The following is a 26722-nucleotide window of genomic DNA, read 5'->3' on the forward strand; positions in this document are numbered from 1 at the left end:
TGTGTGTGTGTGTGTGTGTGTGTGTGTGTGTGTGTGTGTGTGTGTGTTGTTGTAGTTTGCTTCAGGCCTCACCAGCAGGAGAGCAGAGAGAGGGCAGTTCTGCCAGGATGGATACCGTGTTTGCCACCAGGCGTGCACTTTCTTCAGGTAGTCGCTGAGGCCTGAGAGGCACATGGCTGGGCGACTCCTTCACGCGTGCATTAAGCTGTGGTAAGTGGCGGACCAGCACGAACACGAGCAGCTCCATGGCCGCAAACACCAGAGACTTGCCGGGTACGAGCTCCCCCGTGTCTCCTCCTTCCCCGAGGCTGGGCAGAGAGTCTTTCTCGCCTTCTTCCTCTTTGCCTGAACAAAATATTATAGTGACCTAGATCACTCAAACAGTCACACAATGTGAAACAACTTGACTATGACGATAACACTTAACAGACTTAAAATTGATATCAACACGCTTTTGTTCAGTCATCTTTCACAGCACGGTGAGTTTTGCATTTTCAGAATAAAACAGTGTTTTTAAGTGTAATGTAAATTAAACAAGGCTGAGCCTTGAGAGTGTGTTAGTTCCTGACCCTTGCTGGTTTTCTGTCGCTGCAGATGGTCCTGTGCAGCCCTGATGGTCTCCTGTACCACAGCAATGACCTGGAGCTGTACAGCAGGAGGATCCCGGGTCAGCAGCAGCCTGTGGAGCACGTTCAGCAGCTCCACTGCCAGCAGCTACAACAGAAATGACATTTACAGTAATGCCCCTCTGAAACACCGGGAATGTGAACATTGATGTTCATAATAATGCTCGCCACATTATACTCACCATCTTGGCTCATTGCCAACAGGTCCACAAGTAGTTGTTTTATCAGAGTAATAAATGGTTTTATACAGTTTGTCAAATGTTTCAATCTCAATAAAAACATCTTCAAAACACTTTCATACTGTATGGTAACAGAAATTCAATTTTATTTTTTTGCTATTCAAAGAACAGAAAATCTTCATTAATATATAAAATAGGCTAAAGCGAGAAGGATGTCCCCACTACCACGCACACAGAGATGGTAAGTGGATTGTAATGACTGTGTGGCAGCAGGAGAGAGCTGAAAAAACCCCAGCTTTTTTCTGAATTTGGAGAACACAATCTATGTATCCTTTGAAGCTCTCAGTATCCCATCATCTATTGTGTGGCGGCTAATTGTTTAATGGCGCATTGGAGCGATCCGTGTTGTCTTGTAAAGCCAGTAAATATCACGTGGTCCTGCGGTATTCACCACATATTTGCACGAAGGTGGTGATCAGTCACTGGTCAATATATCACTTGAACTAGACTAATGAACTAACTAATGCAAGGTGTAAACAACAGAGGCCATGCATACAATCCACTCTCTCTTATTTTGTTCTTTGTAAAAGTAACTTTCATTTGGGTTTATGCAGTGCTTGAATTTCTGTTAACATATGACAGCAATGCAGCACAAGGTTTTAATATTTATCTATACACTAGACATTATTTCAAATACATTTTTAAACAAAATTCAAATTCTATTAAAGTGATACAAATCTTCTACAGTCTCGCTCTTCCTGTTATTTCTGCACTCAAACTTGGGTCTTTACCTGGTCCTCTGCGATATGGATCTTAGCACTTGGAGATTCCAGCAGAGTGAATAGGGCTTGCAGGCAGGACATCACATGTTCCATGGGCTCCTCGGGCCGGGGGAAGCAAAGAAACTCTATACTGACACCTGAGAGCCAGAACACAGAAACGCACTTAGGATGTGTTCATACTATTCTCTTTTTCTATCTGCCGCCACCCCTGTAACTGTCTCCACATGTGAGGTGGATCTGTGGCTATGAAAAAGTGTTCAGGTTTTTTAGAAGAATAGCTATATTAGGGAGTGGCAGGGCTTAATAAGAGCCAAACAGTAAAAACACAGTAACATGAATACTATATACCACAAATGCTGTGTGTCTCTTTACCCAACATTAGATGCATCCTGTCTTTGACCGACTCCTCAAAGGTCTTTGTGGTGGGGGAGGGTGCTTGAGGGATGGCAGGAGCCCTGGAGAGAGATGAGGGAACCTCTTCTTTCTCTGCACCAGCGCCGAACCCGGTGCTGCTCAGCCACAGGGCCACAGCATGCAGCACGGGGGCCCATGAACTGCGATAGTGGATCCTTGCTGTGTCTATAGTCTCTGGAGTATAAAATGCTCCACCTGAACACGGACACACAACAATGGGAAATGCCTTGGGTTTAACCATATTACTTTGAAACGCTATTGGAATTGTTTACAAATGCACCGTATTCAAATACATGCCCCTAAATTGTATATTTATGCTAAGGCCACCTGAAATATTCAGTACATGTGCCCCATAACATCTCCAACAATGTGCTGGAACATCTTATCCCATCAAACAGCTATTTGACAGTATGATAGTCAGTGTTTTTGTTGACATTTTATTATTTTTGTAACGTCTCGAGTTGCTCTCTAGAGAATAAAATCACAACTTTTATTGGACCAAAACTAGAGCAAAGAACTCAAAGGCTAGTGCTTGAAGTTGACTAAATATCCATCTACTATTAGAAACACTGCAAGTCTACAATGCAATGTAACAGTGTGTCCATGCGTGTGAAGAGATTTGACAGCAATGTGATCTTGGTAGGAGAAGAATCTGTCTTGTACCTTCAGGGGGCAGCTGACTGGAAAACTCAGCAGGCAGAGTGAGCAGAGCGTAGTCTCGCAGCATGGCCAGCCACAGGCGGCTCAGCGAGGGCAGCTCTGGCTGCACCAAAGTGATGAGGCTGTCGGGTGGAAGCACGTTGGCGCCCAGATCATCCTCATCCTCGTCGTCGTCTCCATTTCGGACTGGTTTGGCAGGCTTAGACTCTGCGTCTTTCTTTATCTTCATTGCCACCACATACACCTGAGAAAGAAAAGCCGGTGTGTATAGTCAGCCTTACTATGTACATCATCTCGAATATAAGAAATCCGTGACAGTACTCGGACCGAGGTCCTCGGTCTCACCTCAGCCCACGCCTTTAGCACGGCCAGTTTCTCCATCGTGGTGGCACTCTCGCTGTACAGCTGACTGGATGAGCCTTTCCCAGCCTGCACCTTGTCCAGCGACGACACCAGCAGGTTGTGGACTCGCCGCAGGTCATTGAGGTCACTGACTACGCCACTTCCAATCCACGTACTACACACCTGTGGTCACACAGCGGGGTCACAGTAATGAATGATGAAACAAATTGACCATTTACAGCACCCACCGCCTTAACCTGCATTACATAACAGAGCGTTCAAGGTGGATTAGCCATCATACAGGGGGCTGTATGACAAAGAGCAGTTATTAATAAATAGGGCGGACATGTTTGGGCTGTACAAGTGGAGCAGACATTATAAGATTACATCATTCTGAGGAGAAGTGTTATTAGAGTGTCTCCGGGCCAAGGGCAGGAGAAGGAGAGCTACAAATGAGTTAAGATGCAAATGTACTTAGCGAGCCATCTTTTTTGCTTATTTGAACAACAGTCACATTTTTCTCGAGGTAATGTTACCACCTTGGGGTGGTACCAGGTGTTATGATCTATATTTTGTTTTCTATGTTGTTCTGAGTTCATCTTTACATTTAGAAAAGAGAAACCCTGAGATCAAGAACAGAAAAGGTCTGAGAGCACAAACCCTAATCCAGAGAAACAGATAGAAAATGTGAAAGAGAGAAGGGTTTTTAATAATACTGCTGACATGTTTGTTTTTTTCCACTGTCACTCATTCTTCACATCAGTCAAATAAGTCGAGCAATTAAGGCAGAAAACACGACACTGCAGTAGCAATTAACTATCACTGTAGAAGCACCATCAAAATACAGTCTGTAAATATCTGTAAGGCTGCTTATTAGAATTAATGTTACAGTACACACAGAGCTGGTTAGGTGCATCTCTGCATCTCTACAGTGCACCCGTCAAACAGGGCTATGGAGTGAAAGGGTTTACAGCTAATAGCTGTTATAAAGTTTCTTCTAAATGGTAACAGATCAGAGTTTCTTACCTGGCATGCCTTCGCTGTTATGTCAGACGGTGTATCAGGTGAAAATGCAGGTCTGAGGGCAGCTCCGACCTAAATGAATACATGGTACAATGTTTTCTATTTTGTTTTTGCTGTGTTATAATCATTTTGGGACTCTTGCAGCATCATGCAATCTGATGCGTTTCTGACTCACATTGGCCTGGTATTGTTCCAGGATAACGTGTCCCGGGAACTCGGGCTCTGGTACGGACGCAAACTTTTTAATGATGTCCTCCAGGGCCTGCAGGCCGGCCATCCTCAGCTGGTTACTGTGATCTGTGGCCGCCATGAAGGCCATGCGGATGAGGTCAGACAAATGGAGCACCAACGGATCTCCTAGATGGACAAAGATGGAACAACAAGGATCGAGTGAGGAATAGAAACAATTTGAAAATCATTGTCAGGAATGTGACCTCAGTGAGAAGCCACATTAATCAATCAGAAAACAGAAATGTATAACAGATTTATGTTCATTTCAACCTTTGCCAGTCAATGTTTATGTACTTTTTTTGTTCTTTGATGATGGTTTGCACGTCAGCAAGACAGTAGAAATGTTGCCTCCTCCAATGTCACTGTGTTTGCTTTTTCCTGAGAATTAATTGAAAAGATTCAATACAGAAGGACACAACAAATCAGTTTTTTTCAAGGCTGACTCAAAGAAGCCAGATATTGACCTTGAGGGTTGGCTTTCGTCAAGTTTCAGCTGAAGTGCACCTTTCAAGGGATTAGTTGGACACACCAATATGCAGACCAACCGTCCACTCAATCCCAGTCACTAAATGTGGCTTAGCTGCTTCCAGAGCTGCAAAATCACTACACTGTGTCATTACTGTATGGTCTGTAGAAGGCTGCTTTACTTCAGAGGAGCTTATATAAATACCGGCTCCTCTGTCTGTCACAGGGGGAAAAAACATCCCTCCCACTTTTGCTTACTCATCTCTAGCTTTCTTCCATCTTTACATAAAAGCACACATGAATGAGCTTTATTCAGCAGCAACACTTGAACTGCCTGGAGGTCACAAAAATATATAGAAACCAAACAAACAGTCTGTACTAAACAAACAGCTGGGCCATCGGTTAGTAGAAAATATGTTCTGTATGTAAGCAACAGTTTTAATATCGGTATATGACTTTAGAAAATCAATTTAAAGCACAGATCACAGGTGGCATAAATCAATCTCAAGTCCTCTGAGCTCCTCTGTTCTGGCAGCATGGTGGATCGTACCTTTGGGGTTCTTGGCTTGTGCAGAGCGGGCAGCTGCCAGGTCAAAGTGTGCTTTGTCACTCTCACACAGCAGGATGATGCGGCACAAACAGTCCGCGGCAAATACCCGCGTCACCCAGCGCGGCGCCACAGAGGGCTTTGACTTGTCATCTTCACCCAGGCCTGTGAACATGGTGTCATCGTCCATCTCGTCTTTTTTCTCCGAGTCTTCCTCATCCTCATCCTCATCCTTTTCCACCTCGATTACAACCGGTCCTCCTACATCTGAAAGAGCAAATGGACACATTCACGATACAAGGATTTAAAAGAAAAGACACAAAACATTTAAACTGGTATTGGGTCGTAGAATAAACCTGCCTTGACTGCTGTGTGATGCTTCGTTTTATGTTCTGGCCTTTATTTTGAAATCTTAACTTCTTTAAAGATTTACCTGTAGTTGCTGCCAGGACGTCCTTGCAGAGTTTCAGCCAATGAGAAAGCTTTTCCACAGCAAGAGACGACAGCATGTGGCCCAGTGTATCGTGGATATCAGAGCACAGCTTCCTGTCCGTCTCCCGATCCAGCATGCCAAACAGAACGCCCTCCAGACCAGTTTCTGTGATGTTCAGATGTTCTAATCCAGGGACAGAGTCAACACAGTAAGAGCCTCTCTTAGGTACGTTTACTAAACAAAATGCTCTCGTCAGGTTCAAGATTTGCACTCACTGATTGTAGTGTTGTCTCCTGATCTCTTCGCCAGGCTCATGGCATACTCACAGACCTCTGCAGCCTCTCTCTGAGCGAGCTGCCTCAGGCAGGCAACGGCAGCACGGCGCAGTAACAAGTGAGAGCTGCATAGGTGCACCTGCAGGAACCCCATAGTACAGCAGGAAATTATGATTACGATTAAAAAGAAACTACAACTGCTATAGTCTGGAACTCATCATGTCTCATCATGTCTTACACAGAGACAGGGCACCAGGCTGGACAGGTTGACATGGCGTGGAGCGAACATGTGCAGCTGCTGCAAACATGAGATGGCAGCTGCCTGCACCAGGGAATCAGAGTGGTCCTGCATTATGGCACAGCCAACCAGGCAGGACGAGCGGATGGTGGAGATAGTGGCTCCATTTCCTAGCAAACCGAATGACACAGATTAGAAAGAGAGACAAAAAGAATCAGAATTTTAGCAGTTGTAGAATACACGGTATGTCTTCAAGTCTACTTCAGCAGCTGTTAGTGTGATTACACTGCCACCTGCTGGCCGGGGAAGGGTATTTTATGGGAATATTATTATTAAGTGAGAGAGTCGAGGAGGTTTGTGATTCTATTTCTGCCACAGTTACCCTGTAATTCTGGTCCAACAGTGGTGATGAGAGCTCCTAGGCAGCGGCCCAAACACTGGTGCACCTCTGTGTGAGATGGTGGCACAGTGAGGAGCAGGGTGAGCACCAGCGACAGCGTAGGCTCCACATAGCCTCTGTACATGGGACCACTAGAATCCACAATCAGAGCCAGAGAGTGCAGAGCCCATGTCTGTCGGAAGAAAAATAGATGGAGAATATCTGAATAGTGATGTATAAAGCACAAATAATGATTTTTTTAAATTTAAATATTGCTAAAACATTAAAGTACAATAGAAAAACAATACACATTACTCCAAGTAAACCAAACTATAGTAATTCAGTTTAGATGAAAAACGAAGAAAAATATATTTTCCTATTTTCTATCAATTGTGGTGAATTGTAAAATTCATTCCTCCTGCGTAATTCACTGTACCTGGACCTCATGAGAGGACCCATCCTGGGCCAGAGCCAAAAGGATGCTGACACTGGTCTTTAAGTGCTGGCCTGAGCCAATCCCTCCAACATATCGATGCAGACAGCCGAGAGCCAGTGAATGGCCCGTCCTTGATACTACATCGCGGGCAGACTTCAGTCTGGAAAGAGAGGAGGAGAAGAGATATGGATCACACGATTAAAGCAAAAAATAGAGATGTAAGCTAGATGCAGATCAAGATAGATTATGAAGACAATGAAAAACCAAAAACAATTTGTATCTTCCTGAAAACATTCTTGACTTCTAACAAAATGTGAATGTTTTTTTTTTCTCTGTAACTGATTATAACGGTAGTTTGCCTTGATCTTCACAAGGAGAATAATAGAATAGACAGAGACTTAACAATAAAAATAAATACAGATATGAAATGCGTACTTATCAAAGCTGGTCTGTGCCATTCTGGCGATGAAGGTAGCCTCTCCAACCACCTGAGCCATCCTGCCCAGAGCCTCTCCAGCAGCACAGCGCAGGATGGGGTTGGGATTGTCCAACGCTCCCATCACCAGGGCCAGGGCCGACTTACGCACCTCCTCAGGGCCCAGAGTACTCTTGTTCTCAGCCAAACCCTTCGGTCAGGAGGAGGTACATTATTTCTCATTGTATATATTACCCAAATAATGAAACATGATATTTCTGTCTTAAGAGGATATGAAACAAGTTATCTCACCTTGAGGGCACTAAGCACTGCAGTGAAGATGTTCAGTTGGACCGCCTGCTGTCGAATTCCTTTAGCCTGTTTTATGCACTCTGCAAAGTGGTCCAGCATCTGCAGCCTGAATCATATAAGTCGGGTTGAATATATTACAAACAAGCATGTTAAGAGCTTCACAACAAGTCAACAGTGAATATAAATACATAACAAAAACCAACAAGAGAAACAACATATCACAAAAACATAAGACGCAACCTGTTGACATGCTGCAAACATGTCGATATGTCCGCAGCAACAACTAAACTCCTCACCTGTGTTTGGAGGAGACATGTGGAAAAACTACACCAAACAGAGCCACTGAAGCGTCGATGACGGACACACCCAAAGGGAGAGGCCCTGGGATGGCCTCGCCTACGGGAACACGCAGGTAGATTGAGGAGGGATCGTGCTCCAGAGCGCCGCTGCCAGATGCACTGTTGGGCTGCAGCTGTTTAGGAACAATCACACAGTAGAGTCAACCGTGACCAAGACTTCACGTAACAATAGATAGACAGGTATTGTCAACCAATTCACAAAGGAAATGAGAATTTCTTTATTCTTAGAACATGTAGTCGTGTTTGGATTCATCATGTCATTGATGATTTCACTCACCTGATCCTCGATACATTTGTGGTCGGTCTCCTGTAGCCATGAACCCATGAGCACACTGTCGTCACAGTGACAGAGAGAGCGCAGCAAGGAGGTGGTAGTGTTGGCCGAGTTGTCAGTCAAAGTGAACTCCGCCACCAGCTCCCTCAGGAGGGCGTTGAAGCTGCCTGCACAAGAAGAAAACAGTTTTATAAAAAATGCTTCCTGAAACGTTATTTACATCTGTGAAAATAAAAGCAGAAGTGACTGTGTTACCTTCATAGGTCTTGGGAGGCAAAAGAGCCAGGATGTCGTACAACCGCAGCCTCACCATCGCTGCACTTGCTTTCAGGTGGGCACCATGGACCTTAATGATGGCAGGGACACTGAAAAAACATTTCATGCATTAGATATATAATCTGGAAACAGTAAAAGAAATGCAGGAAGTAGTTATCACACAATGAGAAAATTAATGAACTGCGTGTATGAAAATCCTGCAACAAGGACAACGATCATACTTAAAAGCATCACACTCACTGAGACATCATGGTCATGGCACATTCAATGGGTGTCATCAGTCTGCGGATCACATCTTCTGTAAGCAGCTCGGGACAGTGGGCCACAAAGCTGCGCATGGCTACAGAAGACAAAGGAGCAGGCGTGTTGGTCAGAAGTGTGTCCGCTCACATTACAGAGCATGTGCAGCTGTACAGGGCTGTGTGTTGGCTTTACCACACAGTGCTCCAGCTCGGCCCTCCAGGGTGACCTGCCAGGTGAAGGAGTCTCCTCTGGCCTTTTCTGCCTCCAACTCCTTCTGGGAGCGAGGAAACACGTTCCTCCACAGCAGCAGCATCTTGGGAAGGTGATAGCGCACGAGGGAGGGACCTGAGAACAAGCATAATGTGGTGGCAACGTTGTCAGCAAGAAGAGAGGGAGACAGTACTGTTGACGAATCAAGGCCAAGAACTAAGAGAGAGCTGTCTGGGAGGCTCACCCAGAGTCATGAGGGCACCCAGCAGCAGCCATCCAGCCTGCGTGCGCTGCAGGGACAGTCGACTATTCTGAGCAGCTGTCCTCAGGAGGTCTTCGGCTATACTCACCACCAACTACAAGAAAAGAACACAGATAACCCTTAAATCTCTGTAGGGCAATCAATGAGGCTGGTACAGAAGGCCAATCAGGGCTGAAATAAGTAGAAAGACCTAAATGACTAGATCTCCAAGAGAAGCAGCCAATAAGATGAAATTCCCAGGCCACACACCTTGCCCTTGGAGTGGGGGATACCCAGTGGACACTGGTGTATGCCTCCCAGCAGAGCAGCCATCGCAAAGCTGTAGCCGCTCACAGCCTCAGGCGAACTCTTCAGGTTGTTGATTCTCTCCGCACAGCGGTCCAGCAGTGGGGTCAACTGATAGGGCAGCGCCACGGCGACACAGCGCAAGCACCATGCAGCGGCCAAGCGCGCCGCCATGCTGGGGTGCAGCAGCACTGAAGTTACAGTCTCAAGGAGTCCTGGCGAAGAGGACATAGAATATGTTACGAGGTTGTGAAGGAATCCAGTCCAAATTAATTCCCTCTGGGGGGAGATTCCAACGTATTTTACTTTAAGAGTAATACTCAACAATTGCGCATACAGTGAACATTTTTGCAGTCAGTACAATAAGTGGATGTAAGATTTATATTGCTGTTAGCAGCTAATATTCTGCTTAAAGGATAGTAAAACATTAGAATACATAACCAAAGTTAGAGAAGATGCTGGCCAAATTTATACAAGTTGGCTTGGTAAGCTAATTTTCACTCCAGTTAGGAGCATAATCCTCCATATAATCCCACTTTATAGACACTTAAGAGCACTGAAACACATGTCCGATTAAATATTTTGTCCGTCTCACCTATAGAAGGCTCCTGAATGAGTGGCGAGGCTGTAGCACTCAAGCTCTGAACCAGACTGCCCAGCTCCTTTAGGGCACACACCATGACATGCTGACTGGCGGAGACATCAGCGGCCCCCGCCTTGTTCTCTCCACTGATGTCATTCACAACTGCCTCTGAAAAAACAAGCGGCAGAGAAAGAAAAACAAACACGGTCGGTTTGTTAGTATAAAAGGCTGTTGATTAAGCTCTAAAATCCTTAAAAATAAGGTAACCCGTTACTAATCAATGTGTGCAGCATTGATGGATAACGTGAGCTGCACTAATTCTGACATGTTACATAAAACGCATTGTAACAACATAACTGGCTGTCCACATTAGTCCATGTGTTGCTGTCACACATTATGAAAATATTTCAACTGCAGAAAGACAATCCTTCAACGTACTGAGGAGCACGCTGCTATAGGCCACACTGCTCTGAGAATCTTTTTTAAAAACAAAAAAGGTGCAATGCATTAAACAAAGATTATAGTTGTATTGAAGAATAAATGTGACGAGAAAAACACTAACATTTTCGAAATCAGAAAGATCACTGATTAGAATATCTGAGGGTAATTTATCAAGAACTTAAATCCTCAGAGCAAAAATAGACAACAGTCAAGAAAGATCACACAAAAGGAAAGAAAATAAACGACTTTCGGAAGAGATTTAAAGCTGCTTCTTGAACTGTGGCAGTCATGTTATTCCATACAACTTGGGACAGCAGGGACCAACTGTAGAATGAAGAGGGGAACATACACTAGGGGGTCGCACTGCCATCATGTATCCAGGACACATTTTTAAAGTTACTTTTAGCATGGATATTTCACAAAGTCTCATTTCAAGAAGTCTCACAGATCCAACTGGATGGAAAAGCAGCAAGAACAGTAAAGAGCACAGGACCACATCTGAAGAGACACCAACATTCAACATCCTTTTTAATTTCTGTTTGAACAACAAATGTGAGAATGTATGTTTGACATAGTTTACATCAGTTTAAAAGGTTGCAAAGCAAATCAGAGTAAGAATCATCCTTTTTGAATGAGATAAAGGTGATTTTAAAAATGATTGATGTGCTGTTATGCAGGGGGAAAAATAAATTTGGAGGAAATCAATAAAACTTAATGATGGATAAACGTGCAAATGTTATGTCTTGTTGCTGTGGGGGGAAATGGCTTGTTCCTACTAAATGTGTGTGAATTTAGTGGCACATGCAGTTTTTCTGCTGGTGTAAGCCAGACGTCAACAGTCGGAGAGAGTTAGGTCATGCTCCGTAGGGACTGTAATACAATAAGAGAACAGGCAAACAGCCATGGAGGCTATGCAACAATGCAAGCAGGAGTAACTCAAATGCTGAGCTGGCAATGGATAATGTTACAGGCATTATGATGCTGCTAGTGGTTTTAAAAAAAAAAAAAAAAAAAAAAAAGATAGGAGGAGAGTGATCCAAAAGAAGCAGAGGCAGAAAGCAAGAAGGAAAGCAGAAATAGGGAAAGCCATCTCCGCACACAACAAAAAGAAAAACCATCTCCGTCTACAACACAAGAGCCAACCATGCAAGAATTGTAGAAACTGAATGAAGGCTGAATTAAAAGTGATAATAATGGATGAGTACTTACTCTGCAATGCTCTGAACCGTGATATTTCCCCCCCATCCTCCTTACCCACAGCCCTCATTTGTTTGCTGATGGCTTGGCAGAGTTCTTTGCCGGCTGCAATTTGGGCTTTCTCTCCAAGTAAGCCCCCGAGGGTGGCGCGTAGCATGAAGGAAACACAGCGGCGTGAGTACACAGCCTCAACATGTGTCTGCGTGGCCCGGGGGTGAGACACTAGGTCCAAAACATGGGACAGGAATGTAGCAAAGTTGCGCTCCAGCCATTGACCACCAAGTGTAGTCACGAACACAACATAGGCCTAAGGGAAATATGAAGAAAGATCACGCGTCAAGTTTTTTAAACGAGATAATGCAGCCTCAGATTCTTACGCTTGAGGAGTCACCTCACCTGTGTGATGCCCACTCGCACCTCCCTGCTGACAGAGCCTCCCCCCTTCAACATCTCCCCTCCACTCTTCAGGAAGCCGGAGCCACCACGCAGAAAGCCTGTGGCCATTAGCTCCAGCACCTCCTCCAGAGTGGCCCGCTTCACGTTCTGACGCATCACTGAGGAAAGAAGCATTGAGCTCATGAAGAACTAAAGTGGTGGAGTTAGTCGTAAACTACACAAATGAACTCTTTGATCTACCAGCTGCTTGTTTGGGCAGCAGGGCAGTGGCCATGACTGTCCCCAGCAGTTTAGCCACGGCTACCCGAACGCCATAGTTAGATCCTTCCAAGGCCTTGTAGCACAAAGTGGCCACGTTCTCCAGTTCTGTGGTCCACATGAATACTGCCTCATTCTGCAGCTCCAGCAGGCACTGATCAGACGAGCAAATAAAGATGGAGTCCTGTTAGTAACGTCTACAATATGCATGTACAGGACACATTGAATCTATCATAGAGAGACTGATGATGCATATCAACAATTTGAATGCTTAGTTCATACATGTCTTTGCAATATACTGGCCCTACAGCTTGTACAATATACAGTTATGTATCTTTTACATGAATGACATGAATGAAGGAAGTTAACATGGACCCAAGCTGTTGCCTGATGATGCAATAGAGTTGAAGTGGTCTGTAGGGTGGAGATTTGCATGACACGTTTGAGTTTGGTCACCGTAAATGACATCGCAAAGATATAGTGTAATCTGTAACTATTTTACAGCTCAATTCGATATTTTTCTGAGACCAACCTTTGCTACAGCACAGCGTACGGCCATGGACCGGTCTGTGAGAAGAGAGCGGGCATTCTTGTAGATATCTCTGTGACATGAGGCTGCAGCTCCCCCCAGTCCATAGAGCACCTTCTGCAGACTGAGAAGGATCTCTCCTCTGCCTTGGGACTACATCAACAAAGTATGGAAAAACAGGAGGATTCAAATAAATGTCATGTTTCTGAATAGTAAATCTATTTAGTTATTCATTTCTGTTCCTATACTCCAGTACACACTTTGACCTAATACATTCTTGCTATAATAAAATGGAAAACTGCATTCCATTTTCCAATATTGTAAAAGTCCTACCTCAGCACTCTTTAATGCCTTCAAAAGATTATTAATAGTGTCTGGAAAGGAGCTTCCCAGCATCCTGCCCATCTTCTCATAAAAAGCTCCAACACATGCCACGGCAGCACTGGAAGAAAAGTTACTGAATGCATTAAAATGAAAGGACACATTACAGTTCACTTTAAACTGATAAACAATGCAATGCAATAGTTGAAGAGAACTTAAATGCACATATAAAATAGATTGTCTCTTGAAATTGATCTGCCATAACTGTGCGTTTCTTTTATTTCCAGATATCTTCACATTCAGAATGCAAATCTCCTCTTCAGAATATTCAGACTGGCTTAATATCCTGTGCCATGAGTTAGATTTAACCTCACAGCTTCATACATATTATCATCTATGGTAAAACACTGCAGGACAACACTGATGCAGCTTCAACCACTGTGATTTCATTCCAAGAGACACATGATAATATCTGGTCATGTACACTTAATCCCCCCTTTTAAACATGAAATGCCATCCTGCAGATTAACATTGGGATTAACTGCTAATACCCTTGAAGGTGGGCTACAGTTTCTGCCTGAAACACAGAGCAGTGCTGAACATCTAATATATTAATGGAAATGTGTATATTATCAAGCAGAATATCTGACTGTATTCTAAATACACAGTGCTGCGATTAAGTGGGATCTTACAGTTTTGTTGGCAAGTACGCAGGCGTGTCATCCTTGCTTTTGATGATGTCATTGCATTTATCCAAAGTCTGGAAAACAGTGAAGGTGTCCCCGATGCTGTAGAGGGTAGCAAGGTTTTTGGCCAGCAGTTTCCTTGTTGGCGGTCCAGGGGCACTACTGATCAGTCCAGTCAGCTGTTCCACCAGCTTCTTCTGTTTCTCCTTCACGTCCACCTGCCACGCAAATGCACGACAAAGTCACAAACTGGCGCAAATGAAACCCACGCAGAAAAACAATGCCAAAAATATGTACGGGGCACCTTATTCGCTGCCACGAGCACTTTATCCAAGAAGCGGAGCCATTCGAAGATGAAGACGGGCCTCTTTGCTTCGGTGATCTGAGCCAAGGCATCTTCATTGAGCAGCAGACTGTGAGCCAGCTCCATGGTCAGGACCTTTAAACACAGTGCTGTACACCTTTGCCTCTGCAGAGTTATCTTAGGGCGTGTGCCTTGTCAGTAGATGTCTCTCCTCTGATATTCGCCCTTTCATCCGATCACCTAGACAGCATTAAAACGGCACTTCTGTTACTAGAGATCTGACATTTATCGTCCTGCAATAACTTGATTAGGTTTATGCAAGAGACACGGATATTAATTACAAAGTCATAGCAGCTTTCACTGCTTACGACCTTTATGAGTCCGTGCTTACTTGACGTATTGAGTGTAGCACACTGAACTGTCAAAGCTGGGTAGCGTTAACACTGATCTGTTCTACGCTGACAGCTGTCTGCCTCCAGCTGTTGATAGACCAGCTCGTTAGCAGCCTAAGCTAGCTGACGTTAGTTCCTACGAGGAACAAGCTGAACTCCACACACACTCACCCAAACTGAGCGTTATCTATCTATCATCATCTGTTAAAACATTTAGCTGTTCAAAAACACCTCAACAATAACAGCTTTCTAAAATATGAGATAAATGTAGAGGAATTGTTCATCCTACCCGTTTCCGATGCCCAGGATGAATGACGACGATGTCGGCGGTGTCGCATTAAAGTTTGCCCGACTTGAAACCAGAAAATGAATGTGCAGAATATATTGCTGTAACATAATCAAAAACAAAACATGTTTCACATTATGTGTATGTTGTTCCCTCAGTTGTCTACGTTTATTGAAAATAAATACCTTATTTTGATTTATTTGTTAAAAGCGCCAGAACTGTATACTTGGTACCTTGTAGCTACACGGAATGTATCTTTGACGAACCAAACATCAGCGAAGCAAAATACTAAAGCAGACAACCGGATTATTTATTGAACGCTGTAGCGGGTTTCTACATTGTTTCGCGGTCATAATGTCTGATGAGGAAGAGGACTATATGTCTGATGCATTTCTTACTAAAATGTAAGCGTTTTGTGTGTCCTTTGTGTAATATTAAAACCTGAGGTTGTCGAGATTGTTACGTTACATTACATGATGTAGTTTATTATCCCGAGGTGTCCGTTTTATCAAATTAAAGCTAATTCGGGGATTTTCAAAGGAGTGTCAGTTGTGGAAGTGTGTGTTTTTAAAGTCGTGCTCCCATAATAGCTATAACGTTTTCTTATCCCATTACCTTTCTCTTTGTCCCTCTGTCTGCCAGACAAGATGTGAAGCCAGGTGTCAGCATGGTGAGGCGGTTAAAAGAATCAATAAAGAAGGAGACGCAGCAACAGGAGACGAACATCAAGAACCGTCAGAAGACTTACAAGGAGCAGGAGACGGAAAGTAGAGAGGCAGCGATAGAAAACCCCATTTGCAATAACAACAAGGGATTTGCACTTTTGCAAAAAATGGGTTACAAAGCTGGTCAAGGCCTCGGGAAGGCGGGTACGTTTCTTTTTTTATTATTATCTTATTTTTATTCTGTTTTGCGTGTATTCATGTTAATCTCTGTTACCTCTTCAGGAGCAGGGAGGGTGGATCCAATTCCTCTAAATATCAAAACTGGTAAGCAATTCTTTTTGAATTGTGTGGTCATTTATTTGGCATAATTTTGGTATTTGGTAACATGTGCAATCCAACTGGTGGCTTACAGTGTTTATGTACTTTCCTTTGTATGCTAAATCAGACAGAGGTGGCATTGGAATGGAAGCGTTGAAGAAAAGAAAAGCTGAGGAGGAACTTCAACATTATCGTCAGAAAGTACGGGCCAAACAACAGAACGAGACGAAGTCTCTGGAAGATTTTAGGTGAAGTTTACAGCTGTCCATAACATACATTATGCTTTTAAACATTGCTCCCCTCCTATAATACAAACGTGACATAGTCTGTGAGTGTAATGTCATTCTTTTTAATTCCAGGTCTCGAGTAAGGACGGAGAGAGAGGAGCGAAAGATTGAAGGAGATCTCAGAAGGAGTAAGCGAGCCTGTGAGCAGCTTGACAGTCAGAAGGTATGGCCATAATCTCACATCACAGTTCAGCCTCTCTGTACTGAGAATACATACAAATGTGTCAGAAAAAATGAACATGCCAAAATTTTATATTTTCACAATTCACACTACCTCAGTACAGAATCAGCACTAGAGGTTTTCTGTGTGTGAATCCTTTGGCTGAATTGTCTTTTCAGGGCATCACTGTCCCCAGGGAAGACTGGTACTGGCCTAAAGAAGAGACCGATGATGAGGAAGATGATCTTAAGGAGGAGGAGGAGGAAGAGGAGAAGGAGGAGGAAGAGAAAAAGGAGGAGGAAGAGATCGTGGAATTAACCGTTAGTGTTTCGTTTACCTTGATCATACAGTGATTTAATGTGGAATGCTAATTTATGATCCCAAATCAACTTTTTTGTTGAATAAATGTATGGAAATATGTCGTAGTTTTGGTGTGACGCACGATTATGAGTGTGAAGTATAAGACATGCTGCCAGTGTATCGTTATACTGACATGTGGTGCGAATAATTCATCTCGTTGGATTCTGTGGTGATGAATCCAGAGTAAAATGAATGTATTTGATATGTCCCTCTCTGTTACAGTCCTTTGACAAACTGCAAATTTTGACATCCTATCTGAGAGGAATCCATTTTTACTGCATATGGTGTGGAACCACCTATAACGGTAAGAGTGAGGACAACATGCCTGTTGGTTTTATTGACTTTGCTGATACATTTTATTTTATTTCATTGACAGATGAAGATGACTTGTGCTCCAACTGTCCTGGGGATACAGCAGCAGACCACGAGTGAACGGGATGAAAATGAATATGCTCAGTTGTTCAAAGTGAAAAAGCAGTTTTATTCAGTGGGCTGATCACACTTGGCTTTGATAAGCAGTGTTGGCAATGAGGTGATCATAAGTGGAGGAATATTTGTTTATCGTCCCAATTTGAATCATTTGTCCATCTCTGGAAAGTCATCACTGTTTATACTGTTTGTAGTTGGCGGCCCTGACTTTTTCTTTACATTTAGGTATGCTGTGGGAAATTTAGGATATCTTTCATGTATATATTTTTCAAAAGATGCACTAAGATTTTTTTAGACATGTTTGAAGAGCGATTGCATACCTGTGTTTTCATTAAACATTTAAATAATTATACTTTTTCTCTTATCTATTTTTAAGCTAAATAAATCACTTTGGGTTCAATTTACTTAATGAAATATAAGATGTTATACTTTCTAAAGCTGTAATCTGATATAACTGCCATTTTTCCTTTACGTGTATGAAAAAAGTGTTTTGTATAATACTCTGAAGATAAATGGATATGAACTATACGCTGGACAAAAAGCCTCTATAACGATTACCCAAAAAAAAAAACAAAAAAAACTTTAACAACTACAGTTCCCATGAGGCTTAGAGGTTGGCGCGGTACTAAAGCTTCTTGGGAACTGTAGTTGCTGAATGTTAACAAAAAAAATCTTTATTTTCAAGGTGAAGAACAGGTAGGCATACATACAAATCAAGCAGACGTTAGTTAAACGTTTGTAAGAGTATATAAATACCCGTCAAATTATTAATGACCGAGTACTTAACATTAACACCTATCTAACTTAACGGCTACTTGCCCAAAGACACTCAGCACATTCACTATACTAACGCTAACACTTTCTCCATATACTTATCGCAGTGTTACAACTGATCCACATCCTTCACTGCTGAGTTCATGTCATCTGAACCATATTTGATATTTCAGACGCCACGTGAGGGTGCCATGTTGTGTGACGTGTACGGAGAAAACGAAACTTACTGAGGGTGAGGCTGCATTAAAACAGCCCGCTGGTACGTGGAAGTAGAGCTGAGATGAAAACGAAGAAGAGCCATCGTTAGTTAGTATTGTGAGGTTTATTCTTTGCTGTGTTGAGAGGGGACGTTGTGACGGTTGAGTTATGTATAATGGCCGTAGCTAAACTCAACGAGTACACACAGAGAGAGCGCTTAGACCTGAGGTATGAGGACGTTCGGGCTGTTGGCCTGGATCACATTAAGACGTGAGTTGGAACACATTCTCTGGTGCGATTTACGACAGTAGTAGGATTTGAAGAGATGTGGGACTTAAATAGAACATGTTCTTATTCAATGGGAGGATAGGCTGGTATTTACCTTGTTTTTTTTGTTTTTAGAAAAAAAGGAAGTGAGTGTATTCTATGTGTCGCTTTAGGCCAATCAGTGTCCTCAGGTATGTTACCACATTTGAACCACACGCCATTGATGCAAAATTAAGTTAACAGTGCATACCTCCAAATTTGAGTTTGGATAGCCCAATTATTCTCCCTACCCTCTTAGACCCGCTGCATGAGGCACTGGCACCACCACAGTGGCAGAAGTATGCCCACATGAATGGTGTGAGTGTTACAACACTTCAAAAAAGACAACAAAATAGATCCACATAGATGCAGGGGTGTTGAACCTCAATATTCTTTAAAGGTGCAATGTGTGAGATCTGGTCACATGTTACAAACATATAGGGGTATCATTTCACCTCTACTATATAGTCTATATCAGGGGTGTCCAAACTTTTTTCAAAGAGGGCCAGATTTGATAATGTGAAAATGCCCAAGGGCCAACAGTCCCTGCTGACATTATTTTAAACAATACAAGTAGCCTTGTAGATAAAACGGGGATGAATTTACATCATTGTATAAAGAGAGTGACATGAGAAGATCAATCTCATGTCTGTAAGTTAAATCAGCTATAATCACTATTTTAAAGTGATTAGTGACTCGTCTAAAATATTTTAAAAAGGAATAACTTCAATAGAATCATTCTATACACTGTAGCTTCTTTACATTCTATCAGAATGTAAAGAAGCTACATTCTGATACAATGTAACTTCTTTACATTCTATTAGAATGTAAAGAAGTTACAGTGTTGCCTTTTCTTTTCTTTTCTTCCCACAAGAACATAATTTTGTCAGGTTGATAAAAAAATGTCACTTTACTTCCTGACATTTTACCACAGGGGTGTCCAAACTTTTTTCAAAGAGGGCCAGATTTGATAATGTGAAAATGCCCAAGGGCCAACATTCCCTGCTGGCATTATTTTAAACAATACAAGTAGCCTATACATACATTGTTATTTAATCATTTTATTTTCAATGACAGCAAATGGCAATGTAACCAAATGTAAGCATTCATGTATGAACACATCTCAACAACTATTCTGCCTTTCTTTCACATCTTGAAAGTCAGATAACACAAAGAACAAGCCATCTAAAAGCTAATTACATAGAAACCGATCAATGTTCTCACCTCAAGACAATCTTAAATATGACTTAGTGATTGTAATGAAAAGTTGTCTCACATTTAAGTTCAACACACATGAAACAGGCTAACGAAAAAAACTCTGTCTTCTTCTCGGGGCAATTATGTTTTCTGCTATTTTCATAACAGTCTTTGATAAACTTTGTCATGTTTGTCGTGTTTAGCAGTTAGCATGGCCACTTGGTAGCTTACTTTGATGGTGTTTTCATGTGAAAAGGACCGCTGCTGTGAGTCCAAGTTATCTTAAAGTTGCTTCACTTTTCTAGCTCGGTCGCTCTGATAGCTTGTTGTAGCATTAGCATGTTTGGTGTCGTAGTGTCTCTTTACATTATATAGCTTAAACAAGGCAACAGTCTCATGACTAATTAGGCAGACACAGTTGTTTCGGTTTTCGGTGAAAAAAATATTGCGATCTCCACCTCTCCTGGAAGCGGCGGCCCTCATTATCGACTTTCCTTTTTTTACCTGCCGTAACATGACAGGTCAAGGGTCAGAGCCAATTTCAAACAGCCAGACAGTTACAGAGTGGTGCTGCCACCATGAGGTAGAAAGAGGAATTGCATGTTGAATTTGTATGATTTATTCATTCCGTTTTGACTGTGCTGACGGGCCATAAATAATGCATTTTAAGACAGAAGGTGCGGGCCATATAAAATCTGACCTCGGGCCGTGATTGGCCCGCGGGCCGGACTTTGGACATGCCTGGTCTATATAATCAGATACAAAATAAAAAGATATATTTTGCGCTGGCTGAATGTGCATTTCTACAGTTAGTTTTAATTTTTTCAATGTTTTAAACATTCTGGCCAAATCTTTCACATCTCACCTTTAATAAGTATTGACTGAACCGTGTCTGAGGCATTGAGTTAGATATTGAAAAATAGCGCTAGTTGTTTTGGAATAGATACCCAACTCGGGTATCACATTGACACCAGTAGTGAAATATTTAAACATTTTAACCAGTTTTAGTGTTATATATAATGCTCACCATATTCTTGTATCATCTTGCCTGTTTAACTAAGTTTCATAATTTATTCTCAGATTTACCGTGAGAGCAGTGGTGGGTGGTAAGGCGTATCCTGAAGGTGAGGGGAAGAACAAGAAGGAAGCCAAACTGAATGCAGCTGCAAACGTCCTGAGTGTCCTGTTGGGGGAAACAATAGACTCTGTAAGATTATTATACCTCTTTATTAACTCACTGCATGTGTGAATTTTAGTATTCCAAAGTATGGATGATGACACTCGTCTCCTCGATGTATATTTGTTTTTATCCCAACAGACAGAAAATGCAACAGAAGCTTCAACTGCACCAACTCATCAGACAGCTTTCACTCAAGCCAACTATACATGTTGGCTCAATGAACATGGTCACAAGAGCAGGGTGACTATACGGGCTCTGGAGTCAACCAGACTGGGACTAAATAGTACTACTCCGTAAGCCTCTTAAATACATCATCATTTGTAGCTATTTTGTCCTGATTTATAAATGCATTAAATAAAATGTTTATGATATTAGATGCTGTAGCTTCGTGGTTGGTGATAAGGAGTTTCCAGCTGCCACTGGGAAAACAAAGAAGGAAGCTAAGGAGGAAGCAGCCAAGCTTGTGTATCTCGAGATATGTGGGAGTAAAACTACAGAGGTAAGTAATGAAACACACTAGTTGAAGAAACTGATTCAACCTGATTGTCGTTAACTGTAATGTTGTCATGAAAGTTTGAGTAGATTTTTCATATGTTGCACAAGTCACACTCCTGTCAGTGAAACAATATCAAATCCTACTTTTCTTTGTTTTTTAAAGACTGGAGAGGAGAAGAGCCGTGACACATCAAGCCAACAAAACGAAGAATTGAATCAAAATGCGTCGGACATCTGGTGAGCACAAACAATGGAGCGGCATTGCTTCCGTTTGGGTTATGAAAAGTTTTAGTGTCTGACTTATCTTGGTGTTACAGTGATAAGATGAAGAGCTTGAGTGCGATCACCAAAGACAAAGGTTTTACGGAGACAAATTTCATAGCAGTCGTCGACCACTACTGTCACAAAACAAAGCGCTCCCATGACTACATCTTAGAGCGAAGATGCGGTCCAGATCATAGCCCTCAGTGAGTATGAAGAGACACCGCAGACACTGTAGGAAAACTCTTGATAGATGTGAGAGAGGATCTAAATATTTCCTCCCCACCAACACAGGTTCTTCTACAAACTAGCGATCGACAACAAGGACTACCCTTCGGGTGAGGGCAAGAACGTCAAGGAAGCCAAACAAAATGCAGCTCGGCTGGCCTGGTCTGCTCTTAAAGAACAGCCAGACTGGGACACCAAGGTATTTCATATTTTTCTGTTGTTTTAAAATTATAATTTTTGGTTTTCGATATGTCACCTAGTAGACTGTAGAACAGGCTCATTGCAGATGTTTCCTGATGCTTTTTTATGTAGCCATCTGTTATTCTGCTCCCCTAAGCCATAGCAGCTGCAGCTTACTTTGCTTACTATAAAACATGCATGCCCAGTCTTATTATGTCAAGTATAAGTTGTCAGTATTTTTGTGGAAATCTGGAAAAACACACTTCAAGCTTCACAGCAAGTTTCAAATTCTCAACCATAATATTTAAACCATGTATTCAGAAGTTAGAACAAGATGAACTTGTCATTTTGCATAAGCCTTTAACCATGCCTGTGCATGCAAACAAATGTACTATGCAGTGATCGATCATAACGACATTTAAAATGCGTTCGCTGTGTTTTTGATTCCAAATGTGTGGAGTAGATAAGTGAGGTAAAGGGACACTGTATGTAGCCGTGTTGTCGCATCCGCAGTGATTCCCAAAGTACCTTTAAAGATGAGCCAAGGGTGCTGCAAGATGTATTTCAATTATTTTATTGTACAGTTTCCACCGCATAAACAATTAGGTATTTACATTAACTACTTTTTTATATTACGTTTTCAAAGCTGATACATGTCACTCCTCCACAGAGGCTGTGTAGACTGAACCTGAGCTGGCATCAAAAAAATATTAATAACAGCAGATTACCAGGCGAGGTTCTTCTGAACATCTGAGGTTTAACAACATAAAACATGACAATGGTTCCCCTCTAATTAAGATACCACATTAGTGATATTCCAATGATTATTAGAGTAATGCTACACCACAATGTCAGAGAGCCTCAATCACTGCTAAACATGGTCATATGTGACAGTAATGAAGACTTCCTTTGTGCTTTAAGGTGTCTCTTTGGTCAGCTGTGTCTGATGATGGTCTGTCCACGCCACCAATCACACCGTAAGGCACTGACTGAGCAGTAAGGCAGATGGTGAAGTTTGATGTTGAGTGTGTTTTACTAAAGTGTCTCATTTTAATCTCCAAGGGAGTCCCACGGTGCAAAATCTAAAAGGGTGCCAATGGCTGCAAGTGACTCGGCTGTTTTCACCAATTCATCAAATCCTCCTGAGGATCAGGTCTGTTATTTCCTGTGTAATCCTCTAAATATTGTCATGGTTCATCAGTTTGTAATGCTCAGTCTATTGCAGAAGATTAGTTACTTTAATTTAACATTTTAGGTTAAGTCAGCTCTTCTTAATAAGTGACCTGTTACTCCAACGACAGAAAGTGACTTAATACATTACCAGGATATTTTTTAGGGTCACGCATGTATTTGGTGAGAGCAAACAAGTAATTATAATATAGTACGAAACAGAGTGTGACAGTACTTGCAGCCCAGTTAGTTTAGTTCCCAGCACAACATTGCTTATTGTAAAGGAAGATTTAATTCGGACCTCATATAATACATTTTGAATGCAGGCATGCTTAAATATAATTGGCTATATTTTTCTGGTTTCCATTATAAAGATTAAAAGTCCTGATGTGAAGCCCAAAATAAGGTAAGGCATCTTTTGAGACCTGCATTAAAGCTACAGTACATAATATTTCACTGGAGGTTATTGGTGACTGCAATATTATTATTATTGTCTAGAATCGCAGCAAATTTCCAAAATGCCCCCAGAAACAGCAAAGAGGTAAAGTATGAAGATATTAATCCTGTTAGTTAATCTTGTTGGTTGTTGTTTAACATTTTGATCTCTATATCATGACTTTATTTTATTCATTCAGGATATAATGCCCAATTTCAAAGGCAAGAATCCAGGAAGTAGTCCAAGTAAGAAGACAACAACCCAGATATCAAGGTATGGAAAATGAAAACATTGAAGTACAATACTGGCATTATTTTTAGCTCTGCTGTGGCCTTTTATTTGTGATTTAAAATATTTTTGCCTCAACAATGCCTGTGTTAATCTTAACAGGTTTACATCTGAATTTGACTCCATAGTGTGTCTCGGCAAAGGAACCTTTGGTCGTGTTTTCAAGGCAAATCAAAAACTGCTGAAGAAGAATTATGCTATAAAGATTGTCCGTTGCAAAGAGTAAGTCAAGTATGAAAGATGTTTACTTTTGTTTACTTTTTTTTTTTAATGTGCAAAAAGTTAACATTTTCATTAACTGAGTCTTGTTCTCCTTAGGATCAAAAAAGCTCTACGAGAGGTGTTGGCATTATCAGACCTCCATCACTGCAATATTGTTCGATACTACACATGTTGGTTGGAGGATTCAGGATACCAATGGGACAGTGTAGATGACAGTTCCAGCCAGTAAGTCCCATCCACTTATATCCTTGCTGCACTCTACTTATTTTACTAAACATGAAAGACTTTCATGCCTCAGTTTTTCTGTTCCTACTTTTCTAGGTCGTCTGTTAAGTACCTGCATATTCAGATGGAGTTGTGTAACACCAACACTCTTAGAGTGTGGATAGACGAGAAGAACACTCAGAATGTGAAGAAATCTCTGCGAGACTCCAAGAGAAGAGAACAAAGTCTCACTATTGCTCAGCAAATAGTGAGTGCAGTGGATTACATTCACTCCAAGATGCTCATCCACAGAGACCTGAAGGTGAGGCGAAGTGGATAAAAATCATCATTCATAACATCGCATCAGTCATGAAGCTACATGTTTTGTTCATTTCTCTCCCCACGGTCAGCCTGCCAACATCTTGTTTGGCCAAGATGGGGAAGTGAAGATCGGAGACTTTGGTCTGGTCACTGAGGAAAACAATGACGACGCTGAGAACCTCCTGGAGAGAACGGTGTTCAAAGGAACCCCATGTTACATGGCTCCAGAGCAAGTGAGACGGTCTACACTGACAGTAACTTTGGATTCTTCTGTTTTATTCAACATTGGTTGTTAAAGACCTGTAGAGCTTCAGGGCCTTTTGTTAATATTGTGCTCTTGTTTTATGACAGAGGAGCAGGAACACTTATGATCGAAAAGTGGACATATTTGCTCTGGGGTTGATATATTTTGAACTCCTTTGGAACCTCTTTACCGGCCCGGAAAGGAAACTGGTGAGTTGTTCAAAATAGTCCAAAATCAATTCCAGTCAATATTAACTGTGAACTAATAAATGCTTTTTGCTTTTAGTTTGTTTCAAAGATGGGTACCAGACACAGATAACAGATGTCAACCGATCGATCCTCAAATTTAAATCTTTTTACACAGCAGATATTTCTGACTTGTCAAAGCAGGAATGCCATCTGGGAAAACAAAGCCGACAGCTTATCAATTTGTATCACACCTATTAAATGTTCTTCCTTTCTTTTCTCACCAGATTTTGGATGATGCCAGAATCCAGAAATTTCCTGAAAACTTTCCACACAATTTTCCCCTGGAGGTACACCAGCATTCTTTCTTTCACTCGATACATGAAACTGTGTTTTCTACAGGGTGGCAGACGTTTGTGATGCTCTCCAACAGGACAGTAGTGAGGCTGAGGTATGAGGGTCTGCACTGTTACAACAGTTCATCTGTGAAGCTTCAAGGGACAAGAAGCCAAAACAGGACAAAATGTTAAAAGTCAAGCAGGAAAGACGACTGGTTGGGAAAAAGATTTACTTTGTTAGGTTACCTAGGTAAAGTCAATTAGAGGGAAATACAGTTGAGCCTCAAAGACACTGGCAGCATTCATTGATATCACAGAGATCGCTGTTCTTTTTGTTGCAGATCAAAATCATTAAGTCGATGCTGTCTGAAAAGCCAGAAGACCGACCCGAAGCAAGTAAACTAAAGATGGACTTGGAAGAGTGCTCTCAAACACTTACAATGCTTAAAGATATGCGACGCAACAGTAGGACTTTCTGATTATTACAAGGAAATACTTAAACAGCAGGCAAAAGCATCAGTCATCACATGCATGACTATTAAGTCAGCATTATGTTCCATAATACCTTTATTTGCAAGGTTTTTATTGCTAAGGGGAGTGTACCTTTAACCATTTTCATGATCTGATGTGACAAAATGCATCATGATTATAGGACTGATGGGCACATAACCTCGTGCAGTTTATAATCGGAGGATAGGGTTGTTCTGTGTCAAATCAGATAAGTGGGTTTGTATACATTTTAGATTTTGTTCATGTAAATGCTATTTGAGACCAAAATATTTTCACTGAATATTGAGAATTGCATATCTTTTTTATAGCCATTTTTAGGGTTCAATGTCTTCAGATATTTAACTCCTAAAGCCGTGAAATTTGGTAGTGGCACAAACAAAACCAAATCCACTCACAAGCAGATCTCATGTTATTTTATTACTGGCCCTTAAAAATGGAAAAAGTGCAAAATGGGTAGTTTTGGGACCCCAGGCAGTTCCTTAAAGTACATATAAATGGACATTTCCATACTTCCGACTAATAATACAGTATTTTATTGATGTTTTGCTAAATTTCAAAGGCTCTAACATCATCAAATTCGAGATATGGCAAGAACGGCGATGTGGACTCATTCCTAGGACCATGAAAATGTATGTGCAAAGGGCCATTTTTCTATATATATATATATATATATGTATGTATGTATATATATGTATGTATGTATGTAT

General features: G+C 41.8%; 3 protein-coding genes across 9 annotated transcripts in view; 2 read left to right on the forward strand and 1 right to left on the reverse strand.

Annotated features, from left to right (window-relative positions):
• heatr5b (HEAT repeat containing 5B) overlaps positions 1-15121 on the reverse strand; it is an 18304-nt gene extending 3183 nt beyond the window's left edge. The window contains exons 1-33 of one of the 4 annotated variants that reach the window (XM_031873888.1): positions 15063-15121; positions 14382-14621; positions 14084-14295; positions 13404-13512; positions 13074-13223; positions 12524-12695; positions 12284-12441; positions 11900-12194; positions 10262-10417; positions 9631-9881; positions 9364-9475; positions 9102-9254; positions 8907-9006; positions 8646-8755; positions 8394-8557; positions 8054-8229; positions 7758-7863; positions 7466-7656; positions 7031-7190; positions 6598-6787; positions 6216-6385; positions 5978-6116; positions 5703-5885; positions 5273-5536; positions 4552-4635; positions 4202-4383; positions 4030-4098; positions 3007-3186; positions 2665-2905; positions 1960-2196; positions 1597-1724; positions 570-714; positions 73-345 (exon numbers count right to left, since the gene is read on the reverse strand). In XM_031873888.1, coding sequence (XP_031729748.1) covers positions 73-345; positions 570-714; positions 1597-1724; positions 1960-2196; positions 2665-2905; positions 3007-3186; positions 4030-4098; positions 4202-4383; positions 4552-4635; positions 5273-5536; positions 5703-5885; positions 5978-6116; positions 6216-6385; positions 6598-6787; positions 7031-7190; positions 7466-7656; positions 7758-7863; positions 8054-8229; positions 8394-8557; positions 8646-8755; positions 8907-9006; positions 9102-9254; positions 9364-9475; positions 9631-9881; positions 10262-10417; positions 11900-12194; positions 12284-12441; positions 12524-12695; positions 13074-13223; positions 13404-13512; positions 14084-14295; positions 14382-14507 — 5386 coding nt within the window. In that variant the 5' untranslated portion in view covers positions 14508-14621; positions 15063-15121. Of the gene's footprint in view, positions 1-72; positions 346-569; positions 715-1596; positions 1725-1959; positions 2197-2664; positions 2906-3006; positions 3187-4029; positions 4099-4201; positions 4384-4551; positions 4636-5272; positions 5537-5702; positions 5886-5977; positions 6117-6215; positions 6386-6597; positions 6788-7030; positions 7191-7465; positions 7657-7757; positions 7864-8053; positions 8230-8393; positions 8558-8645; positions 8756-8906; positions 9007-9101; positions 9255-9363; positions 9476-9630; positions 9882-10261; positions 10418-11899; positions 12195-12283; positions 12442-12523; positions 12696-13073; positions 13224-13403; positions 13513-14083; positions 14296-14381; positions 15028-15062 lie in introns of those variants that run through there. The other 3 variants (XM_031873896.1, XM_031873901.1, XM_031873877.1) reach the window with 3 other exon arrangements.
• Positions 15122-15329: 208 nt separating this feature from the next.
• gpatch11 (G patch domain containing 11) lies at positions 15330-17628 on the forward strand. Of its 2 annotated transcripts, XM_031839798.1 has the most exons (8): positions 15330-15463; positions 15702-15928; positions 16007-16048; positions 16170-16290; positions 16402-16492; positions 16669-16809; positions 17072-17153; positions 17226-17628. In XM_031839798.1, the coding sequence occupies exons 1-8, from the start codon at positions 15414-15416 to the stop codon at positions 17279-17281; spliced, it is 810 nt and encodes a 269-aa protein (XP_031695658.1). In that variant the 5' UTR covers positions 15330-15413; the 3' UTR covers positions 17282-17628. The 2 variants fall into 2 exon arrangements, with proteins under 2 accessions (XP_031695658.1, XP_031695649.1); XM_031839789.1 differs by having other exon boundaries at positions 17072-17628.
• Positions 17629-17987: 359 nt separating this feature from the next.
• Positions 17988-26682, forward strand: eif2ak2 (eukaryotic translation initiation factor 2-alpha kinase 2). 3 transcript variants are annotated; one of them, XM_031839776.1, is made up of 19 exons: positions 17992-18520; positions 20834-20960; positions 21072-21226; positions 21309-21432; positions 21592-21665; positions 21746-21895; positions 21984-22116; positions 23019-23074; positions 23160-23250; positions 23642-23673; positions 23766-23808; positions 23903-23976; positions 24094-24213; positions 24310-24438; positions 24535-24739; positions 24828-24971; positions 25090-25191; positions 25455-25517; positions 25847-26682. In XM_031839776.1, the coding sequence occupies exons 1-19, from the start codon at positions 18426-18428 to the stop codon at positions 25982-25984; spliced, it is 2055 nt and encodes a 684-aa protein (XP_031695636.1). In that variant the 5' UTR covers positions 17992-18425; the 3' UTR covers positions 25985-26682. The 3 variants fall into 3 exon arrangements, with proteins under 3 accessions (XP_031695618.1, XP_031695628.1, XP_031695636.1); XM_031839758.1 differs by lacking the exon at positions 25847-26682 and having other exon boundaries at positions 17988-18520; positions 24828-24992; positions 25455-25837; XM_031839768.1 differs by lacking the exon at positions 25847-26682 and having other exon boundaries at positions 17989-18520; positions 25455-25837.
• Positions 26683-26722: the final 40 nt, after the last annotated feature.

This window comes from Anarrhichthys ocellatus, unplaced genomic scaffold, assembly GCF_004355925.1.
Source record: "Anarrhichthys ocellatus isolate YVR2014 unplaced genomic scaffold, GSC_Weel_1.0 scaffold3, whole genome shotgun sequence".
In the NCBI taxonomy this organism is placed as follows: Eukaryota; Metazoa; Chordata; class Actinopteri; order Perciformes; family Anarhichadidae; genus Anarrhichthys; species Anarrhichthys ocellatus.